Source organism: Phascolarctos cinereus, unplaced genomic scaffold (genome assembly GCF_003287225.1).
Source record: "Phascolarctos cinereus isolate Bilbo 61053 unplaced genomic scaffold, phaCin_HiC Scaffold_3;HRSCAF=262, whole genome shotgun sequence".
NCBI lineage: Eukaryota > Metazoa > Chordata > Mammalia > Diprotodontia > Phascolarctidae > Phascolarctos > Phascolarctos cinereus.
The window spans coordinates 164,487,786-164,509,302 of NW_027555736.1; the positions used below are offsets into that span (position 1 = coordinate 164,487,786).

The 21,517-nt window shown below is 36.5% G+C and overlaps 1 protein-coding gene across 1 annotated transcript in view; it reads left to right on the forward strand.

Annotated features, from left to right (window-relative positions):
- Positions 1-21,517, forward strand: part of FAM227B (family with sequence similarity 227 member B) — a 250,165-nt gene that overhangs the window by 51,822 nt on the left and 176,826 nt on the right. The window contains exon 5 of the mRNA XM_078151628.1: positions 9,982-10,098. Coding sequence (XP_078007754.1) covers positions 9,982-10,098 — 117 coding nt within the window. The remainder of the gene's footprint in view (positions 1-9,981; positions 10,099-21,517) is intronic.

A 21,517-nucleotide genomic window follows, 5' to 3' on the forward strand; every position in this document is an offset into this window, starting at 1 on the left:
TTTCTCATCAGTAAAATAAGGATAATAATAGCACCTACTTCCCAGAGTTGTTGTAAAGATAAAGTGAAATAATTTCTAAAAAGCACTTTGCAAACTTTAAGGTCCCATATAAATGCTTACTGTTAGTTCAGAGTCTCAGTAACTTTTTTCTGGAATATTGTAGTATCTTCTAACAGATCTCTCTACCTCCATTCTCTCCCACTCTGTAATTCATCCTTTATACTTCTGCTACATTTCATAATTCATAAGGCTGATCACATCCCTTCTCAGCTCAAAGTCCTTTGTTGACCTCTCATTTTCATAATAAGACAGTTCATACTCCTGACATTAAAAATCCTCTAGAATCTGCCTCTGGTCCATTTTCCAGTTCTAGCTGACCATGCTCCCCTCATACCTATTTTATTTTAACTTCCACCTAAACTACTAACTGTTCCTAAAGTGGGTTTTCCCATTTCCAACCCCCTTGTTTTTGTTCATGCTGCCTGCCCTTTGCTTGAAATGTACTCTTCTAACTCTATGTGACAACTCCCCATCCATGTACTATTTTTATTTTTACAAATTATACTGCTAGGAAGATTCTAGAAAGCATTGCTAAGGATTATAGACTCTTGCATAAGAAATTGAACACTGTAGAGCCATTTTATGTTGTTGTTCAGTTGTTTCGGTTGTGTCTGATTCTCATGACCTCATTTGGGGTTTTCTTGGCAAAGACACCGGAGTGGTTTTCCATTTTTTTTTTCTCCAGCTTATTTTCCAGATGAAGACTCAAGGCAAACAGAGTTAAATGACTTGCCCACCATCATACAGCTATTAAGTGTCTGAGGCCAGATTTGAACTCAGGAAAGTTAATCTACTTGACTTTAGGCCTGCCACTCTATGCACTGCACCATCTAGCTGCCTCCTTAGAGCCATAGGTGATATTTTCATCACTGCTGCTGATTAAAGGCAAAGGAAGTGAAAGGAAGAATTGGAAACTACAGTGTTTACCATAGCTTGAAATAAAAGAATGAGGGGCAGCTAGGTGGCACTGTGAATAGAGCACTGGCCCTGGATTCAGGAGGACCTGAATTCAAATCTGGCCTCAGACACATAACACTTACTAGCTGTGTGACCCTAAGCAAGTCACTTAACCCCATTGCCTAGCCAAAAAAGAAAAAGAAAAGAAAAGAAAAGAAATAAAAGAATGAAATAAAAGAATAAAAGAACCAGGGCTAGTATACACCTTACAAAAGCTGATAAAATAAATTTGCCTGTAGTCTTTTAAGGCTATTTTTTAAAAGGCTTGGGAATTGAAAAAGGAAGAGGGAGTAAGGAAACTGTCATATATTCACCTAGCTACAGTGACTCATCAAGGGTAGCCACAATGAAACAAGACTAACTACTGAGATATTTAAAGCTCTCCATATTCAATAGCTAATAAAGAAGTCAGCAGTGAAGCTGCTGTTCTCCAAGCTATATGCACATGCACAAAATATGGGTGATAAAGTAGGTGAATGAGAAAGGCTAATGTGAAGAGTCATTTTGCCCTCATGGGTGTCACTGAGATTTGATGAAATGAGATCCATGACTGGAATATGGCTCTGTTTCAAAAGAAGCAGGATAGAAGGAAGAATGAGGTGAGATGTTTAGGACATATATCAGAAGTCTAATACAAAGGCATGATCCAGTAGCATAAGAGACTTCAGTTCTTGGGGTATTCCTTGGAACACTCTCGATGACAAAAGCTAATACTTTCTTGGTTTGCTATAAATGTGAATAGTATCTCTCAAAAGATGAAGAAACCAACCAAAGAAATTGTTATTCTGGACCTGATTCTCCTTGCCTCTTGCTTTACTGAGGAAAACAGAGGTCATTTGCCATGAATTCCCTCTTTTCTTCTCTCTCTCTCAAAATCCCTTGGTATCACCCTCTGTTCTCTTCCCGTTTATTCTGAAGATGTGGACTCTTTCCCCTTCAAGGTCAACCCCTCTCTGTGTCCTCCCTGATCCTGTACCTTATCCTCCAGCTGATGGCCCTCCCATAGGCAGAATGATCTGCTGATTTATCTCCACAGGACTTTCTCTACCATGTCATAGAAACATCTTCACCCTGGAAGCTCACATCACCCCTGGACTACTTCTCACACTGGGATTCTTCTTCTCCCTTTAAGCCTCACTTTATAATTGTTAGTTCTTCTCAGAACTTGTCATTTAAGGAGGGCCTGGAGGAAGATCTGTGTGTGTGTGTGTGTGTGTGTGTGTGTTTTACATTGCTGATTCACCTCCACAAGGCTTTCTCTTTTGTATGCTCCCAATATATGACCTTCTCCCCCATCCTTTTCAGCTCACTTTTATGTGTTGTCATCTCCAATTAGCTCCTTAAGGACAGGAACTGTCTTTCTGCTTAGAAAAGTGCCTGACACATAGCAAAGCACTTAATAAATGCCTATTGACTGAATAATTGACAATCATCTCCCCACCTCTGATTTTCAGTCTCTCCCTATCTACAAGTTCATCCTCTGATGCTTACAAACCCAATTCTCTCCATTAAAAAAAAAAAACACCCTCATTTGACTCTACCCCTCAAGCTATCATGCTATAGCTTGTCATCTTTTTACAATCAAACTCCACACACTCACCCCAAAAAAGTGTCTAAATGCAATGTCTTCTCTTCTCTTCTAATTCTCAACTGTTTGCAACATAGATTTTGGCTTCATCACTTAACTAAAACTAATCTCTCCAGCAATGATCTCTTAATTGCCAAATCTGATGGCCTTTTCTGAAACCTTCCTACGCTCTGCTTGTGTTTCCCTGCAGCATTTGTTGCTGCCATTTCTCTGGATTTTTATGACAGTTCTCTCTCTTGCTTCTCTTCCTATTTGTTAGCACTCTCCATTGCTATTGTTGAGTTGTTTCAGTCATGTCTGACTCTTCATGAACCCATTTTTCTTGGAAAAAATGTTTTCTTGGAAAAGATACTGGAATGACTTGTCATGTTCTCCTCCAGCTCATTTTATAGATGAGGAACTGAGACAAACAGGGTTAAGTGGGTTGCCCAGGGTCACACAGCAACTAAGTGTCTGAGGCCAGATTTGAACTCATGAAGATGAGCCTTTCTGTTTCCAAAATGATCTCTTAATTGCCAAATTTGATGGCCCTTTCTGAAGCCTCACCTTGGTGTCTCCTGGTAGCATTTGATGCTACCATCTCTTTGGATTTTCATGACCCTTCTCTCTCTTGTTTATCTTCCTATTTGTCAACACTCTACATAGAAAAATACAAATAAAGCCCCAGTCAAAGACTCACTATCCTGTAAGCTCATCAACTTGATCAGGGAACTCCTTTAATGAATCCCTTACATAAAACGATTATGTAGACAATTTACATATTCATGCAGTTTTCACCTGGGAAAAGAGAACTAGTCAAGGAAGAAGTGAAGAGCTCTAAATAAGAATTAAGATCAGCATGATTCAGAGTGGGTCTCAGACAGTTAGTCCTCAGACATTGTAGATGGTGCCTGAATGATTCTTAGGGCTTGTCCACTTTGATGGAACATGACTGTGATTCTGCTTTACTGGTATAGAATTAAATACTCTAATACATAGGTGTCAAACACATAGCCCAAACCAGATTTAAATGCAACTGGGAAATATATTTAACAAAATAAACAAAAATGCAATAAAACATAGATAACTTTACATTTTAAAACTAAGTTAATACGAGCCCTGCAGGGATCCTTTTGCATAGTTATTTATGATTTAGTGGCCCTTGTTTCTATTTGAGTTTGGCATAACCCCTCTAATACCTAAGACTTTTTTTCTTCCTATTTTCCTTCTTTGATTCTCCCCAAAACCTACTTCTCATCCACAAAAAAAAAAAAACCTTTTCATGAATATGCTCTTTTTTTATCCATTCCCCTATAGAAGACATGTTATACATGATTCATTTACTTTGCAATTGCCTTTTGGATTCTGAAAATCTTCTGGGATTTGTTGATTTTGTGTGTTTCTTATATTATAAGCTCATTTTAAAAGTTTGTTTATTATTAATTTTTCTTTTTCCTGGTAAAATTGCTTTAGCATGCTGAAACACTATAGTTGAACAAGTCATTCATGATTATTTCCCCTAAGAATTAAAGTTTACTTAGCTGCCTCTTCCTCTTAAGAAATAACATGCAATTTCTAGTTTTCACAGAAAATTTTGGACTAATTTCACTTATATTTCCTTCATTTACAAAGCACCAGCATTGACCTCAGATGATTCTATCAGTCTGTGAATAACTCTTGACATGAGAGATACAGTATTTTACTATGACATTCATTTTGGTACTATCAATATACATTTTTGGATGATTGCAAAACACAAGTTATGTTTTTATGGATTCCATCAAATAACCATTTGATTTTTAATATGTTTGTGCCAGACAAGTTGGCAAATAGTTTTGGGTCACACTTTTTCAGAAACAACATTTTAAGACTTGGGTTTCCCAATGGACACATTCTTGGCTCTATTCTTTCTGACATTTATGTGCTCCCTCTTGGCTGTATCATAATAGATCTGGTTTTGATTATTATAATTTCCCCTGTGATACCCAGACTTATTTATCTATTGCATTAGGTTTTTTCCTGGAAAAAAAAGATGGAAAGTTGAGGATAACTTACCTCCTACCTTAAAATCTGCAATAATAAGATCTCAAATTTTAAAAGCTAAAATTCAATTTAGAAGGGAAAAAATGACAAATATACAATACCTCTAGATTTTATGTCTGTACATCCTACTGCAAATTCTAGAAACTAATTTGATAATAATTGCTCACTGATGACTTTTACATCCTTCTGATAGTGCCAACTTAGCTTTAGGAACCAGAAGGAAAATATACAAGTAGAAATTAATGAGGAGGCAGGCTGAAAAAGAGCATCAAGAATCAGTTAGAATAAGCCAAGGGTTTTTAATCCTTGGGTCTGAGAACTTGGTTTTTAAAAAATGTTTTGATAACCATATTTTAAGATAAATGATTTCCTTTTTTACACTGTATATCTTATCTTCTGCATTTAAAAACATTATTCTGAAAAGGGATCCATGGGCTTCACCAGACTGCCATAGGGGTCCATGATACCAAAAAAAAAAAAGATTAGGGACTCCTGGTATAGTCAAATGGATATATTCTGTTTTAAAGATGAAAGAATAAATAAGAGAGATGAGATTTCTTACAAATCAGGAAAAGAAGAATTTTTAAATTTAGCACAAAACCTAATTGGAGAAGATCTTGACTGGATATAGTCTTTCATCTGACTGGTGGTGATTCTAGAGATATCCATGGAAATATAGCATTGTCAATTAAAAGGTCCAATAATGCTGCCAGAGAATATAAACCTAATATCTCAGTCATGGATGTCTATGAACAAGAAAGAAAGAAATTGGTGATTCATAGAATTTGTGGAAACCAGAATTTATATTCTATGGAATTCTATATTATATATTCTATGGGAAACATAGAATTTATAGAACCAGAAAGCACAATTCCTTGTCATTAGAGGACATCCTAGAGGTGGAAGGGACTTCAGGGTCCATCCAGTCTAACCTTCTCATTCTGCAGGTGAGGAAAATTAAGCCCAGAAAACTTAAGTTGCACAAGGTCATTTAGGTAGCATTAGAGTGAGAGAGCCTTAATTATTCAAAATTTATGAGTTTGGGGGAGAAAAGATTTTACTTCAGAGCCAATGACCAACCTGCTCTCAAAGTTTATTATTAATCTATACCAATAATATGTCTTGTATTATTAGTAATATTTTCACTTTAATGGATCCATGATTTCAATGTGGATACTCCCTCCACTGCTGCAGATGATAACCTATGGATGATTTTTCTTGGACTGCTACTCTTGTCCTTGTCCTTCCCAAAATCTGGAAATCTACTCAAATCCCTGGAGAACTTCCTCTTGGTCTCTTCATATACCATTCATAGTGTGAGTAATGTTTTTCACACCTCTTGTGGTATACCTCTGCTTTCCATCTCCCCTTCATGTGCTATTTTTACCTATTAGAATGTAAACTGCTTGAAGGTAGGAACTAGTTTGCTTGGTTATATTCATAGCCTTAATGTTTAGCACAGTGCCTGGCACATAGTAAGTACTAAATAAATTCTCTCTCTCTCTCTCTCTCTCTCTCTCTCTCTCTCTCTCTCTCTCTGTCTCACACACACACACACACACACACACACACACACACACTTTCTCTCTCTCTCTCTCTCTCTCTCTCACTCTCCCTCTCTCTTTCTCACTCTCTCTCTCTCTCTTTTTCCCTCTCCCTCTCTTTGCCCCTCCACCCTTCCCCTTCCTCATATGGTAATCTGCTAAAGTTTGTGGTTTCACTATCATCATTGCTGAGAACAGATTGGTTTAGGAATATGTATTGGTAGATTTGTTTCATTCCACTTCTGTTTGTTGTTCTTTAGTTTTAACTACAAATACTCTACCAATAATCTGTCTTAGGTCTCAGGTCAAGCTTTCTACAAGCTTGTTTTTCCTCTCTACTGATTTTCAGTGTTTTATAAGATGATATCAATCATTACCTTCTGTCATTCTCTTCGATGATGTTTTGCAAATGAATTTGTATGCTAAACCAGTGTTTCTTTTATTGCCATGTCTCTCTGCTTGGTAGGGAGAACAATATTTACTGATAGGCAATTTGATATATATTGAAAAATGTTATTACATGAATATTACATGAATGATGGTGGTGATGATGGTAGTAATAGTAGTAATTAAATTATGTGATATAAACCTTTAGATCACCATCACTTTACATTAGCTATGTAAAATGAAATCTTAGATTACAATGACCAATTCGTCAATTATAATTCATTGATCTCATTTATCACTATCAAATTACATAAGAAACTGAGCAGTAGACTATTTAATTTCATCATTTACTTGCAACACTTGAACTGCTTAGCTATGGATTTATTATCCAAAGGACAACAAATAAATAAAAGTCAAATATTTTTCTGTCTCTTTGGGTTATAGACATGACCCTAGGTTCTCAAAGGCTATGCCAGCAAAGTGCAAGTTCTGGCAGGATCTGTCATGCTGGAAAGGTTTCAAACGTGGCCCTGGGAATCAGATCAAGGCCGTTTTCTGAGTACCACTTTAGCTAATCACTAAGAGGCACATCACCAGTAGGCTGACTGCTGGGTGATAAAACTTCTTTGGCTATGGCAATTCATGTACCAGGAAAAGAGTAAAAAAAAATGACCCTCAGTCCCCAATAACTATTTGATTACTATGTAGACTATTAGGTTGATGTGGTTTTTATGGATAAGTTCCAGTTTTCAAAAGATAAATAATTGCCCTCATTTCCTTATCTATTTGGAAAGTTCATTGGACTGAGAACTGAGAGATACATATTCTAATCCTGGTGCTGCCAATAACCAGCTGTATGACTCCATTCAAATCATATGCCCTCACTGCATCTCAGTCTCCTCATCTGTAAAATGAGTAAATTAGTATAACTAATTTTCTGTCTCTGCTAGGAATCAAAGTCATCTTCATTGGCTTATAGTTTACAGACCCTATTCTCTTTCCTTTTTTGAAAACCAGTATAATATGCTTCTATCTTCAGTCAATTCTACACTATTGTTCCCATTCTCCATGAATGTAGTGATGGGAGTGGGTATCAGAGCCCCTTTAGACAGTAGGGCTTTGTTGTGTCTATAACCTCTTTAAATTCTAATAGTAGTGAGGACACAAGAGCTACCTCCGATCTTAAAAAGCCAACTAGAGCTGAAAATGTCAGTTATATAAGTTAACCCTTACTACTCTTTGTCATCACCCTTTGCTTCAGTTTGCCTTTACCTAACTCAGACTTTCCTTCTCAAATTTCATCTTGTGGATTTTTTTTCTTATATTACCCACATTGCACATCTCTGCTTTTGGCTATATTAATTCCTCTTTTTGCTGCCACTTGCTTCCAGTTATTTTCTTCTTTTGTAGTCTTTCTTACATCATCTTTGGTTAAAGAAAAGATCTCAGAAATTACCATCCCTCATGGAGTCATGTCCTTATTGCCGTGATCAGTTTTCTATGTTATTTTTACTTGATATACTTCAATAAATAAAGAAGTAATTTCTTCTGTAGCTCTTATACTGTGTGGTCTATTCTATCACAGGAAGAGTTTCTTTCTCTCTCTCTCTCTCTCTCTCTCTCTCTCTCTCTCTCTCTCTCTCTCTCTCTGCTTTTTTTCTTTTTTCCCCAATCCCATTTTCTATTTTTCCTGCCTCTTTTTTTTAGCCGCCACCAAGTGAATTTCCTCCTTTTCCTTCTACACTCTTCCTGTGAATTTATCTTTCTACCTTTATCATAGTCTGTGGTTATCTCTGTACACATCTAGACAGTGGCCTATACTCTTAAGAGTTATTTCCTGTGCCTCTTTAGACTGAGTGTCTGAAGCCAGCCCAGCTGGGCCTCTTACACTTTTATTGTGTCCTAACCTTGTACAGTTTGCATATGTGTCCTATTTCCCTATTCAAATTACACCCTGTCCCTTTCTTACACTGGGAACTATTGTTGCCCTGTTCATCACGTCTGTTATACTTTGACTGGCTGCACATCAAGCTCAGATCTAGATCAATAACAAGTCACTGGCTGACCCTTGGCATCGCCGTTCCTGGGAGGACTGAAGTACTGGTCCAATGACACTCTTAGGGAGGAGGCTTGTGGTCCAAGAGAAATCATTCTATATATTCCTGCACAAAATTCACATACAGATAAAGAGAGGTTTAAATGAACATCAAGGGAAAACTTGACCTAATAATAGTAACAATAATAACTTATTGTGCTACTTCCTCTGTCACACTTTCCTTGATTCCTCTCCACCCCATCTCCCCCCACCCCACATACCCACATACACACAAACTACTCAAAACTAGAACGTTTCTGTCCTTAAAACTCTGTTAAAAATATGTTAAAGATCTGTAGGGATCTTTCTTTTATTCCCATCACCCTCCACTTTGTATTATACTTATCCATACACAAGTCACTCAATACAATTTAAGTTACTTGAAGGAAGGGTCTCCTTCAATTTGAAGTTTCTATATCTCCATTGCCTCTTACCATAATTCCCTGAAATTGGTGGGCACTTAATACATATTTCTTACATTAACATTTGTTGAATTAATTGTTCTACCTTATCTCCCACTAAAATCCTTAGTTCTTTTGTTGTTTCTGGATTAGATCCTTCTCTAGCCAAAGTTCAACCTCCCTTACCTCTGGAACAGTATTTTTGCTGAGACATTACATGCTACATTAATGACTTCCCCTCTTCCCCTTGCCACTTTCTCCTGAAACTGGACCACTCAACATAGGGCATATATATCTTCTACCCTTTCTATTGTCCAGTTCTGCTACAGCTTTGTTCTCTGTTACCAATCACCAGTTCTATGTGGTCACTAACCAGATCAAAAGAAAATGAGAAAATTCTGATCTGCCTTCAAAATAACATATAATCCTCATAAACTGCTAGCTTAAGAAATATATAGAGAAAAAAAGAATAAATTCTAATGATGCTAGTATTATCAAGGGTAGTAAAAGGAGTCTAGAGTTAAAAGTTAGGAAAGCTGCATTTGATTACTAGTTCTACTACTAGTCTTCTGTATACCTTTATGCAACATATTTGATCTCTCTCTGGTTCAGTTTCATCTACAAAATGAGGAGTGTTTTGAAGAATAAAATGAAACAGGTATGAATGTGCTTTGCTTGAAAAGCTAAACTGCATTATTATTTACTTCAAAATTTCATGGATCTATGATTTAATCAATAAGGACATTCATATATATCACTGTTGTCAATTGTAACCTCTCTGAACCTTCACAGAGAAGTTCATGAAATGATGCAGCCCAAAAAAACCCCCAATAACCTAGTAGACAAATTTCTGTTGGTCTGAACAAAAGGCATCATAATCTTGTTTGGGTATTTCTTCTCTGATTCAATGTAATTCTGGTATTATAGGTCTAGAACCCAAAAAAAGTCCTTGGACTCGATGGAATCTTGGTGCACTGGAAGAAAACACAATCCATGGTAACATAAAAAGGATGTCAGGAATTCAAAAAGAAATCCTAAGTAAAGGTAAGTTAATGTTTATGTAAATACTGGGATAAAATTTTATCAACAAACCCAAATGCAGTTGTTTACTAGGCAGGAATTAATAATAATTACAATTATAAGACTTTAGAATAACAAGAAAAACAATGTCAAGTTTTAATGTGATGCCTTTTTTAAATTAATGTTATTTGCTCATTGTTTTACCTTCTACCTTTAAAAAGTTACCTCTATCACTTATCCTATAACATTCAGCTCCTCTCTTACTAGGTCCTGACTGCTAAATTTGTGATGGACTAAAACACATCAAATACATTTTGTCAAGCTTCTACAAACTTAAAGAAAACCTGATAACATTTCTATGATTTAATTATTCTTCTAGAAAAAAATATGTACATATACATACATGCATGCATACACACATATACATATATACACATATGTGTATATGTATATATATATGTATATGTGTATATATGTGTATCTATGTGTGTGTGCTTGTGTGTGTGTGTGTGTATATGTATAAAATTTTCATTCCAGAGACATTATTGGTGGCATTATCTCTTGTATCTCTTGCTATTCAGAATTTTTTCAGGAGTCCACTAAAATGTTTAATTTAATTTCATATTTAATATCCATTTGATACAAAGTAAAAATGGAAAAGAGTTCCAACTGAAAACCTAAGACTTGTGGAAGAAGTTTAAATTGTAAGGTTTTAAAAAATGAATATTCTTATTTAGACAAAACATGAATTTTAATTTCTATCAAACTACATTTTTCTAAAATTACAGAAGAGATAAACACCTGGCAAAATTCATTTGGGATTTTAATGACTTTGAAACATTGCAGTGATAGTTTGTAATGCTTGATAACAAGATATGGCTAAACTAGTTCATCAGTAGATGAAATTACCTAAGACTCTTCAAGAAATTCCCTCAATTTGAATAGTGGGGAAGCCAGAGAATATTTTTGTGGAAAACTGAAAACGAGCTTAATTATATCTTCTGTCTAAGACCTCAGAAATTTGTAAGTTTCATTAGTTTTTCAAGGTTAAAAAGTTCCACTTAGGAGAGAGTAATTTGTAATTCGATGATTATTGTATCTAGAACATAGTTACTAAGCAATACTGTTTTTAATCTAGGAATTTGTTCGTAAATAGTACATATTTTACCTACTTATGATTTAGCTTGCCTTAGCATTTTGATTGCAAATGTACTTCTATAAACCATGATTATTGTGATACAGTGTTGAATATGAAGTCAGCGGTCCCAGGCTTACATCCTTAACTCATACCAATGTGAATTTGGACATAGCACATAACCTCTGTGAGCCTCAGTTCCATCATCTACCAACTTAGGGGTTCAGAGTAGATGACCTCTAATTTCCCTTCAGTTTCTAAATCTTATCATCATAATGGATAGAGAACTAACTGGACTCTCAGTCAGGAAGACCTGGGTTCAAGTTCTTACTATTACACATATTAGTTAGACCCTAGACAATTACTTAATCTCTCAGTGTTTTGGGAAACTAAGAGTTTAAGTTACAAAGCAGTTGCAATTTTGTATGGATAAAGGGAGTTTCCTCACTGGAAGTTTCTTTACTAGGGATTCCCTGTGGAATAAAATCATAGGTCCCTTCTCCAAAGGAAAAAAATCCATCCTAATAAATAATACTTTTACTAGTTTTCTTATAAAGAATTACATAAGGGAACAAAGATTTCTAGAAAGTTTTCATTATTCAATTGGTTCAGTTGTGTCTGATTTTTTGTGACCCCATTTGGATTTCTTTTTTTTGGCAAAGATACTGGAGTAGTTTGCCATTTCCTTCTCCAACTCATTTTACAGAGGAGGAAACCAAGGCAAACAAGGTAAAGTGACTTGCCCAGGGTGACACAGTTAGTAAATGTCTGAAGCCAGATTTTAACTCAGGAAGATAAGTCTGCTAGCACTGCTAGCACATACAGAATGAATACGTTTGAAAATGGAAATGAAAACTAAGGATAACAAAAGTTTTTTGTTTTTTTTAAGATTTGTTTTGTGGTCTATGGGGTTGTTGTTGTTGTTGTTTTACTATATTGGAGAAAAAAGAGGATCAGAGAAGGGATATACAGCTGCTTAAGGATGGACATACAGTTATGAAGAGAATTATTGTTCAGGCAGGGGATTAGATGGCCCCTCCAGTACCTTCCATGTCTGACCTTCTGTGATTCTATGAAAAGTCAGCCTGAAAAGGAGAGACTTAAGTACTTCATCATTATAGAAATAATTATCCTTCTTTCACACCACAGTGTACTGGAAAGAACTCTGGAATTGAAGTCTAGAGATATGAATTGTAGTCTTGGCTCTGCCTCAAACTGTGAGCTCGAGTGAGTTACTATTTCTCTGGATCTGAACATCCTCATGTGTCAAATGGGGATGTTTAACCAAAAGATGGCTAAAGTCCCTCCCTGTCCTAACCTTCTAGGATTCTATAGGAATAACAGCAATGGCTTCAAGGTGGATAGTTAGTTTTGGAGCCCATGACTGTAATCAGTTTGATTTAATTGTGTTCCTCTCGTTACCTTTATATATATATATATATATATATATATATATATATATATATATATATATATAGACTTCCTTAGTCAGAGGTGTCATATATGCAGCTCTTTTGCTACACATTGCTGAAAGCCTCCCTTCCCCTGCTATTAGATTAAAATGTGATTGGGAAATATGTAACAAAATAAATAAAAATACAGTAGAACATAGATAATGTTAATAAATGGTTTTCTAAGTCAATATACAGCCCTTAGGAATCTTTCTGTCCTGTTTAGTAGTCCCATTGGAGTTTGACACCACTGACTCAGATGACTTATAAAAGTTGCTCACCCTTATCTCCAGTTGTGCATATCTTAGAATTATTACTGAATTAATTTAAAATGCTTAAATTTTTACCTATCTTTGTATGGCTAATTTTCATTTGAAAGATGCCAAAACTCCAGTCATGGAACAGAGATTATAATATAGCATGAGATATGGTATTCAATTAGTTCTCTTAATGCCCTTTTCTCTGTTAACACCATTCAGTGGTGGTTGCCTATGTGGATTCCTCCACTAGGATGTCAAGTCTTCTCCAGCCAAGTGCCCAAATTCAGAAAGTCTCTCCCCATCCTTTCCCCAGCATAATGAAGCTATTATCTGCCCTCCTTTCCTAGAAATTGTTCTCACTAATCACCACAAAGTATCCAGTAAACAATGAGGTGTTAGTAGCTGATAAAATATCCTTTCAAAGGGTTATTTAAATTTCAATAGAGAATACTTAAAAAGAACCTTCATGTGTGGAGAAGATTTGGGTGGTGGGGTAGTGATTGAGAAGTACATCCTACAAGATAATGACCTATTGGTGCTTTCACATACTGTACAACAGTTAGCCGTATCCTTCAGGCAGCTATGTGGCAGAGCGTGTACAGTGCTGGGCCTGAATTCATGAAGAACTGAGTTCAAATCCAGCCTCATATACTTTCTAGCCAGGTGACTGGAGGTTATATCACCAAATTAATCAAATGAGAGATCATTTATAAAGTTCTGGCACAGAGTAAGAGCTGTATAAATATTTTTCTCTTCTCTACCACAAATCCCCCACAGGATGGCCACATGCTTAGAACCTTCTTCTACAACTCTGAACGCTGTGCGGGTACCAGTGGAGTACACAAGCTATCCACCATTATCTCTCGCTTTCACTATATTACTAGCCCAACTCCCTTTCCAAGTAGGAAATTTCTATACTGAGATCTCTTGTTCTACTTCTGAAATTTTTCATTGATAATATGAAGTAGCCCACCTATTGCTCTCCATTTAGCTTTGGGTGGCCTATAATATTTTTAATAGGCGTGATATTCCATATTCTGCATGTTTTGCAATTATATAGCATTGACAAAAAAAAAATTGGTGTTAAAAAAATGGGCATTCATTTCAGGGAAAAGCTTGAAAGCATCATGCAGTTTCTTAGAAACATAAGTCAATCAACCAATGAGCATTTATTAAACATTTACTATGTGCCAGGCACTGAAAAGTGCTGGGGATATAAAGAAAGTTAAAAACAAAACAAAACAAAACAAAAAACCACAGTCTCTACCCACCAGAAGCATAAATTCTAAAAAGAGAGGCAGCACACAAAGAACAATGTACATACAAGATACATACAGTGTAAATGGAAGGTGAACTCAGAAAGAAGGCTCTAAAAGCAAGCAGTGGGCAGTTTTATTACTTGTCTTCTACCTAATAATTTCTGAGCCCAGTTTACTCACCACCTGCAGAGTGTGTCCCTTACATATGTTTCAATGAATCATCTCTGTAGACTGCTCATCTAATGAATTGTGTAATAGATGTTTTTATATGGCTTTAATTATTAGGAAGGTTTTCTTTATGCGTTCTGATGCCTGAAAAATCCCATGATAAACTTAACTGTTCCTCCACCCCTCAAGTCGATAGCTCTGTATCTGCTAGGCCAGACACTATTTACCATTTTATTCTTCTTGTTCTTTAGCTCCCTTTCAGTGCTCATTGTACTGTTTTTCTCTGCTTTTATCTGTATATGAGTATGATATGTATATGATATGTATATCAGAGTTGTGGTGACAGCTACTAAGGGAATAAGCATTTATATAGCACCTACTGTGTGCCAGGCACTGCATTAAGCACTTTTTACAAATATTAGCTCATTTAATCCTCACAACAATCCTACAAGGTAGCTACTGTTATTATCCCCTTTTTAAAGTTGAGGAAATGAAGCAAACAGAGGTTAAATGACTTGCCCAGGGTCACACAATTAGTAAGTGTCTGAGGCTGGATTTGAATTCAGATCTTCCTGACTCTTGGCCAGACACTGTGCCACCTACCTATCTATGGTAAAGGAGGGGAGTAGAGAAAGAATAGATCATTTAGCACCTAAGGAGAAGGCAAAAATCACTGAGAGTAAAAAATGAGCGTCTATAAGAGAGGCTTGGCAGTGTCCATGTTTTGTCTACTATGTAATTTTGCACAAATTTATCAAAGTAAATATACATGATTATCTGCTACTACCAGTCATTTTTTTTGTATGTGAATAAGTTTGGGTTCAATATGTTATTTCTCCCAGGAGTATTTGTATTTTATATTTCAACTCTGTGGGATGAAAAGGTTAGTCATCTGGCTAAAGGAACTCAGGTGTCAAGGAGAACCTAGAAGATTGTTTTGGGTTGGGGAAATAGCACTCTCTTTACCTCTGAAATTACACTGTCTCTTCCTAAGGCTAGACTGGAAAGTTCATTTGCCATATGCTTTCATTATTTACTGTAGATTAGGGGTCAGAATCACAGAAACACAGAATTTCAGAGTTGGGAGGTATCTCAGTGGCCATCTAATCTAATCTGTACACAAAAAGGAAGGCCTTATTATCACATCCAAGAGAAATGATCATCCAACTTCTTGAAGACCTCCAATGAAGAGAAATGATTATCTAACTTCTTGAAGACCTCTAATGAAGAGAAACCCACCAACTCCTGAAGAAGCCCATTCCATTTGTGGATGGTTCCTTTAATTGTCAGGAAGTTTGTCCTAACATCAAATGTCAATCTGCTTTTTTCTTTTTTTCAGCTTCCCTTTGGTTCTGCTCCTAGGACTAAAGAAGGCAAGCCTAACCCATTTCTTTTTTTCTTTGAAAAGAGAATGACCTTTAAACTGAAAATGACAGCACAACAAATTACTGACAAGAGCTGTTAACCAAGAGAAGTAAGGAAATAGTAAGAGAGCACCTAGCTCCCCTTGACAAATCTAAGTCAGCTGGTCCACATGAACCATGTCTTCAAGCCCTGAAAGAAATGCAGATGTAGCTGGTGAGCTACCATTGGGTATATTTGAAAGATCATAGAAAATGGGAGAGATAGCACAGGATTGGAGAAGAGCAAAGGTTGTTCTAAGTTTTTTAAAAAAGGAGGAGAATAGAGTCCAATCCTATAGAACAAGGATCTTGACTTTGATTTCCTGAAAAACTCTAGAATTTGGTCATTAAAGAGATAGTAAACCTCCAGAAAAGGAAGTGATTACAAAAGGCCAGCATGGGCTTCATAAAAGAAGTCATGACAGAATAACCACATTTCATTTTTTACCCTGATTTCTAAGGGGAATACTGTAGATCTAGCTTACCTCTATTTTAGCAAAGCTTTTGAAAAAGTGTTTAATAACATTTTCATGGAGAAGATAGACAAACATGGATTAGCCAATAATACCATCAGATGGATTCAGAATGGAATGGATGGCAGGACTCAAGTCAAGATGGGTCAATGTCAACAAGGCAGGAGGTCTCCAGTGTGGTACCCCAGGGATCTATCTTTGATTGTGTGCCATTTAATACTTATATCATTGACTTGGAGGAAGAAAAAAATGTTGCAGATAACATGAAGCTGGGAGGTGTAGCCAACACAATGGATGATAGAGTCAATATCCAAAAGGATCTTGACAGACCAGATCATTGGGCTGAATCTAATAAGATGAAATTCAGTGGGATTAAATGTAAAGTCTTGCACTTTGGTACAAAAGAAAAATAAACTTCACAGGCATATGATGGAGGAAGCATGGTCAACAATTGTTCTGAAAAAGAGCTGGAGGTTTTAGTGGACTGCAAATTCAGTGTGAGTCAACAGTGCTAGGGAGGAAAGGAGGAAGGAAGAAAGGCATGGTAAAAGTAGTAGGGCTTTTCCTTTGAAATCCAGTGGATATTTTTTGTCCGCTTAGCCCCTCCAGGTGTCTAGAATTAGGAATTATTATGAAAATAACCTGATCCTATTTTCTAACTTCTTCTCTAGTCCCATTGCATCTTCCCTTGCCACTCCTATCTATTACCAACTCATTTTTAAGAAAGTTCTTGGTGCCTGCGAGAGGCAATCATAAGCCAAGGGAATGTTCACAACATTCCAATATATTCTTATCTGTTCTGTGCTCCAGAAAGTACCACATCAATTTATTCTTGCCTAAGGAACCATTTGCTCCAAATACAACTTCCCTGATTGATTTACTGGGTCCAGGGTTGTGTCTTGGATGTTTTTGACATTTTCATCTATTAGTTAATGCATTACCAGCCCTGGCCTATAGAGCTCAGAGCACCCACATGAATTGATCCTTAAGTTACTTACTGCATAGGTTTGGAGTTCCTCCTCACTAGAGGTGTTTAATCAAAGACGGAATGACTGCACCGTGGATCTGGTAGATGAATATTCAAGATTCAGGTAAAGACTGGACTAGATGACCCCTTAAGCCACTCCCTATGCTAAGTTTCAGTGTATGTTCCAAAATGATGGTAGATATATGAAGTGGTAGAGTTAACAGTAGGGAAAAGTAGCCTGTGAGTCTTGTCTTCCCCAGCTTGTACCTGCATATTTTGATGCTTATGAGAGAGAGGGAGGGAGAGGGAGGGAAAAGAAGGGAGAGGGAGGGAAAAGAAGGGAGAGGGAGGGAAAAGAAGGGAGAGGGAGGGAAAAGAAGGGAGAGGGAGGGAAAAGAAGGGAGAGGGAGGGAAAAGAAGGGAGAGTTAGGGAGAGAGAAGGAGAGGGAGGGAGAGGGAAGGAGAGGGAGGAAGAGGGAGGAAGAGGGAAGGAGAGGGAGGCAGGCAGGCAGGCCTTTGCAATGGCAAGTTATGGCAAGGCTAAGACACATCATAAGTAAAACTGGAATGGAACAAGGCAATGTGACTTTTGAGTAGAATGAGATCTATGAATAAAATAGTAGAAAGAACTTTTTTTTTCTAGGATGATCTTAGAATTTCTTCATCTAGAATATGGTTCTTAACCCTCGGGGCTCTATGGATAGATTTCAGGGTGTCTGTAAACTTTGATGAGAGAAAAAAATTATGTCTTTATTTTCACTAACCTTTAGTTTCCTATGTAATTTGGTGTCTTTTACTTTATGATTAAAAAAACTATTCTAAGGGACCTGTAGACTTCACCAGACTGCCAGAGGGGTCCATGACACAAAAAGTGAAGAAACCCTGTTCTAGAATGCTGAAAACATAATTTGTCCTTGCCATCTGAGGCGCTCATCATCAACTGAATGCACATTTCCTCTCGAATTAAAAGACCTTTTTGTTTTGTTTTTAATGAAATAAACAGCCAGTGGATAGTTAAAATCTGCCTTCTAAACAAAAAGGCAAAATATCTCCCTTTTTAGGATTGGAATGTAAGCAGTTATAGAATTTCAGTATCTGGAATGCCTCAGGATTTACAAGCCAGCTCCCCTCAGCCAGTGTATTATTAAATTATTTACAAGACTGCACTTTAAAATGCTCATTTCTCTTATTGTGGTCTATTACCACATTAAGACTTTTAACTTTAAAGTGAAGGTAGTATTTTGAAAAGTGTTGTTTTCTTAAGTCTTACCCAGTTTTTAGCTTTTACCACTATCAGCAAGAGACTTTTGGGTAAAACCAGACACAAAAAATTTATTCCAGATACTTTTGTTACATTTTAAGCCGTAAGTCAGATAGGTGTGTTTATCAACAAACTCAGTTATCAAGCACCTAAGCAACACATATATGCAGATGTTATTAGGGAATACAAAAGATACAGAAGATATAGTCACTATTCTCAAAAACCTTTACTCTAGTAAGATATATATGAAATGAATTGTTCCAAGATGCTCAAGTTAAATCATTTTGAGTCATTGGGGTTTGTCAATCGAGATATTTCAGGGATATTTCAAAGGAGTGGCAAAAAGGGCCAAGACACTAAATATTGTAAGATTTTTTTTTCAATCTTTGGCTTCTGTTTCCCGAACAACTTCTTTTCCCTTTCCACAAGGTCTCCAACATTCCAATGAATCTATGATCCCATCAATATGGGATTTCCTCCCGTTATGCCAATCATGACATCATATCTGCTTATCATGTATAGCTATTGTGTATGTCTTTCCATAAATTCACTCTAGGTGGTCCACCCAGGGTGGCAAAGGCCCCCCTCTTGTTGGGGGAATACCAGTGGACCACATAAGCTATTGCTGGCTATCCCTCAAACTTGCTTCACAATCAGCCTATCTTCCTTTTCACTCATGCATTCTCTTTAATGATATCCTTCACGCCACATCTTCTGAGAAATTACTTTTTCTTAATATGTCATAGCATACACTGTAGGTCTCTCCACTGCCCTTTGAGTAATTCTCTACCTCAGTTTTTCAGAGAATAATTATATTATTCACAGACATTTAGCATAACCAAAATAATATCGATACTAAAAAAAAAACTGGCACACTGATTCAGGAAGAAGCTTAGGGTTATTAAAGAATTTTTCAAATTCCCAAAGGCAATATAGCCCTCTCTCTTCTTCCTGTTCAATTCTGTGCCCACTTTATTGTCTATTTGCAGTATCTGCACAAGGCACATATACTGACAGATGAGCTCTATAGGTTGTCCACCCAACTGTATTTGACTTGGTAGAGCAAAACACTGCCTTGAAGGTGCTTCCCCATCAAGATAGTCTGCCAAGCACATGCAACATTATACAAAGTTTCTTGAAAGATAATAGCAAAGAAAACCTTGTTCTATGACCCTCTGATCATTGGTATCAAGCAAGGCATTAAACAGAGAAATGGGCTAGCCAAAGATTTTCAGAAGATCCAAGGAGGAGTGGAGTGTCTGCCAAAGAGGGATTCCCACCATAGATGATGAGTTCTTCAGATTTTCATGTGTTTGGATGTCATCGTGCTGATTGCATCAAGCTCTGGAACGTTATAGAACCTCCTAAATGAGAACTGTCATCACTTAAAAGAGTTTGGCCTAAATATGCACCAGGTCTACAACCAACATAAAAATTTTCTGCTTTGCCATGGCACTGTGGAATAGGATGCAGAGAAGTGACTAGTTGCAGGCCCTGAATTCATACCTGACGCTAGGTTAATTCTGGGCTATATTTGGATATAAAGTTTACATTGGCACAGATGTATTCATCAGTTCTAGCCTAAAGTAGACCTCAGAAATCTGACCTGGCCCTTGATCATCCCTAGTCTGAAGGACTTAGGGAGAAATTGTGATGACCTCAAGATTAAAGTCTAGTCTGAGATCACCACTCTAGAGGTATGGTTGAATAGAAATTATTTCAAATCTGCCGTAGAGTAGGCTGAAATCTCTAAGTCTTTCCCAGAAATTATCTCTGTGGCATCCTTTTGATTCAACATGTCTGAAATTAAGTCATACCACTCAGAACTTCTCTTTAAAAAAAATAAGAAATATAATTCCTGAATCCACAAAATTGATGCTGGCTGATTGGCTTAGGGCAACTTATTTAACTTTATTATATCTATTCATATGCCATATTCCCCTACCAGACCATAAACTTAATGAGGTCAGGAGATATGTCTTATCTAAAAATTCTATTCCCCTGCTATCTAACATGGAGCTCCACACATGTGTATTTAACTGAATGTGTCAACAATAGACATTTTTCATCTACTTTCCAGTATGAATGTTTAGACTGATCTCTTGAATTAATAAGATCTCACTAAAGAAGTTTAGTAGTATTTATGGGATGAGTTCACATTGAATAGCTTTTCTATCAAAGATTTATGGGGAAACATGTCCTCTTTAAATGGCATGTTGAAAATTACATCATCGATTGGAAATTCTTTTATTTGAACTTTATGCAAGGTATCTTCCAAAAAAAAATCATTTGCAGACAATTTTTAGCTTTCCTTTTTAACACCTCTCTAGGTGAATCCTTAGCAAATCATTGAACAATTGTCTTTGTAGCTATCACATCTTATGTACTTTTATTGTATGTGTGAAAGACATCTCATCTATGGAAAATCATTTAGGTTACATTTTGCTCTATTTAGTCAAGTGTTATAGTTAAATCAGCAAGCAATAAACAGAGAGACTTTATATCCTCCTCACATCTCCATCAGATTGATGTGCACCTTTAAGATATGGACTCCTTCACAAAAATTTACAAGAGCTTGCCTTTCCACCTTGTGTGTTTTCATTGAAAATTCCTTTAATTCAGCCATGCATAATTTTTATAAATATTTTGTAGAGATGAGAAATGGGGGTGTGGGTTGAAAATTTACTCATTTCACTTTTTCAATAGTATTACAGTTTACGATTTTTGTGATTCTTTGGGAGTTTACTCCTCCTTCAGATATCTCAGGAACTGATATCTGCTTTCAAATTTCTACTTTCAATAAATTTCACGTATATACATATGTTTTATATGTATATATAGGTATGTATGTATGTATTTGGTCAGGACTAGGCATTCTTTACAACTTTATTTTTCCTAAATACTATTTCTACTTCTTCATATAGTACATTGAACACAGAGGTGGTTAAAGTCATAAGATCATAGATTTAAAGTTGGAAAGGACATTAGAGGCAATAGCACCTACCTCCTTTATTTTACAGATGAGGGAACCAGGCACAGACATTAATTACTTGCCCAGGGTTACCC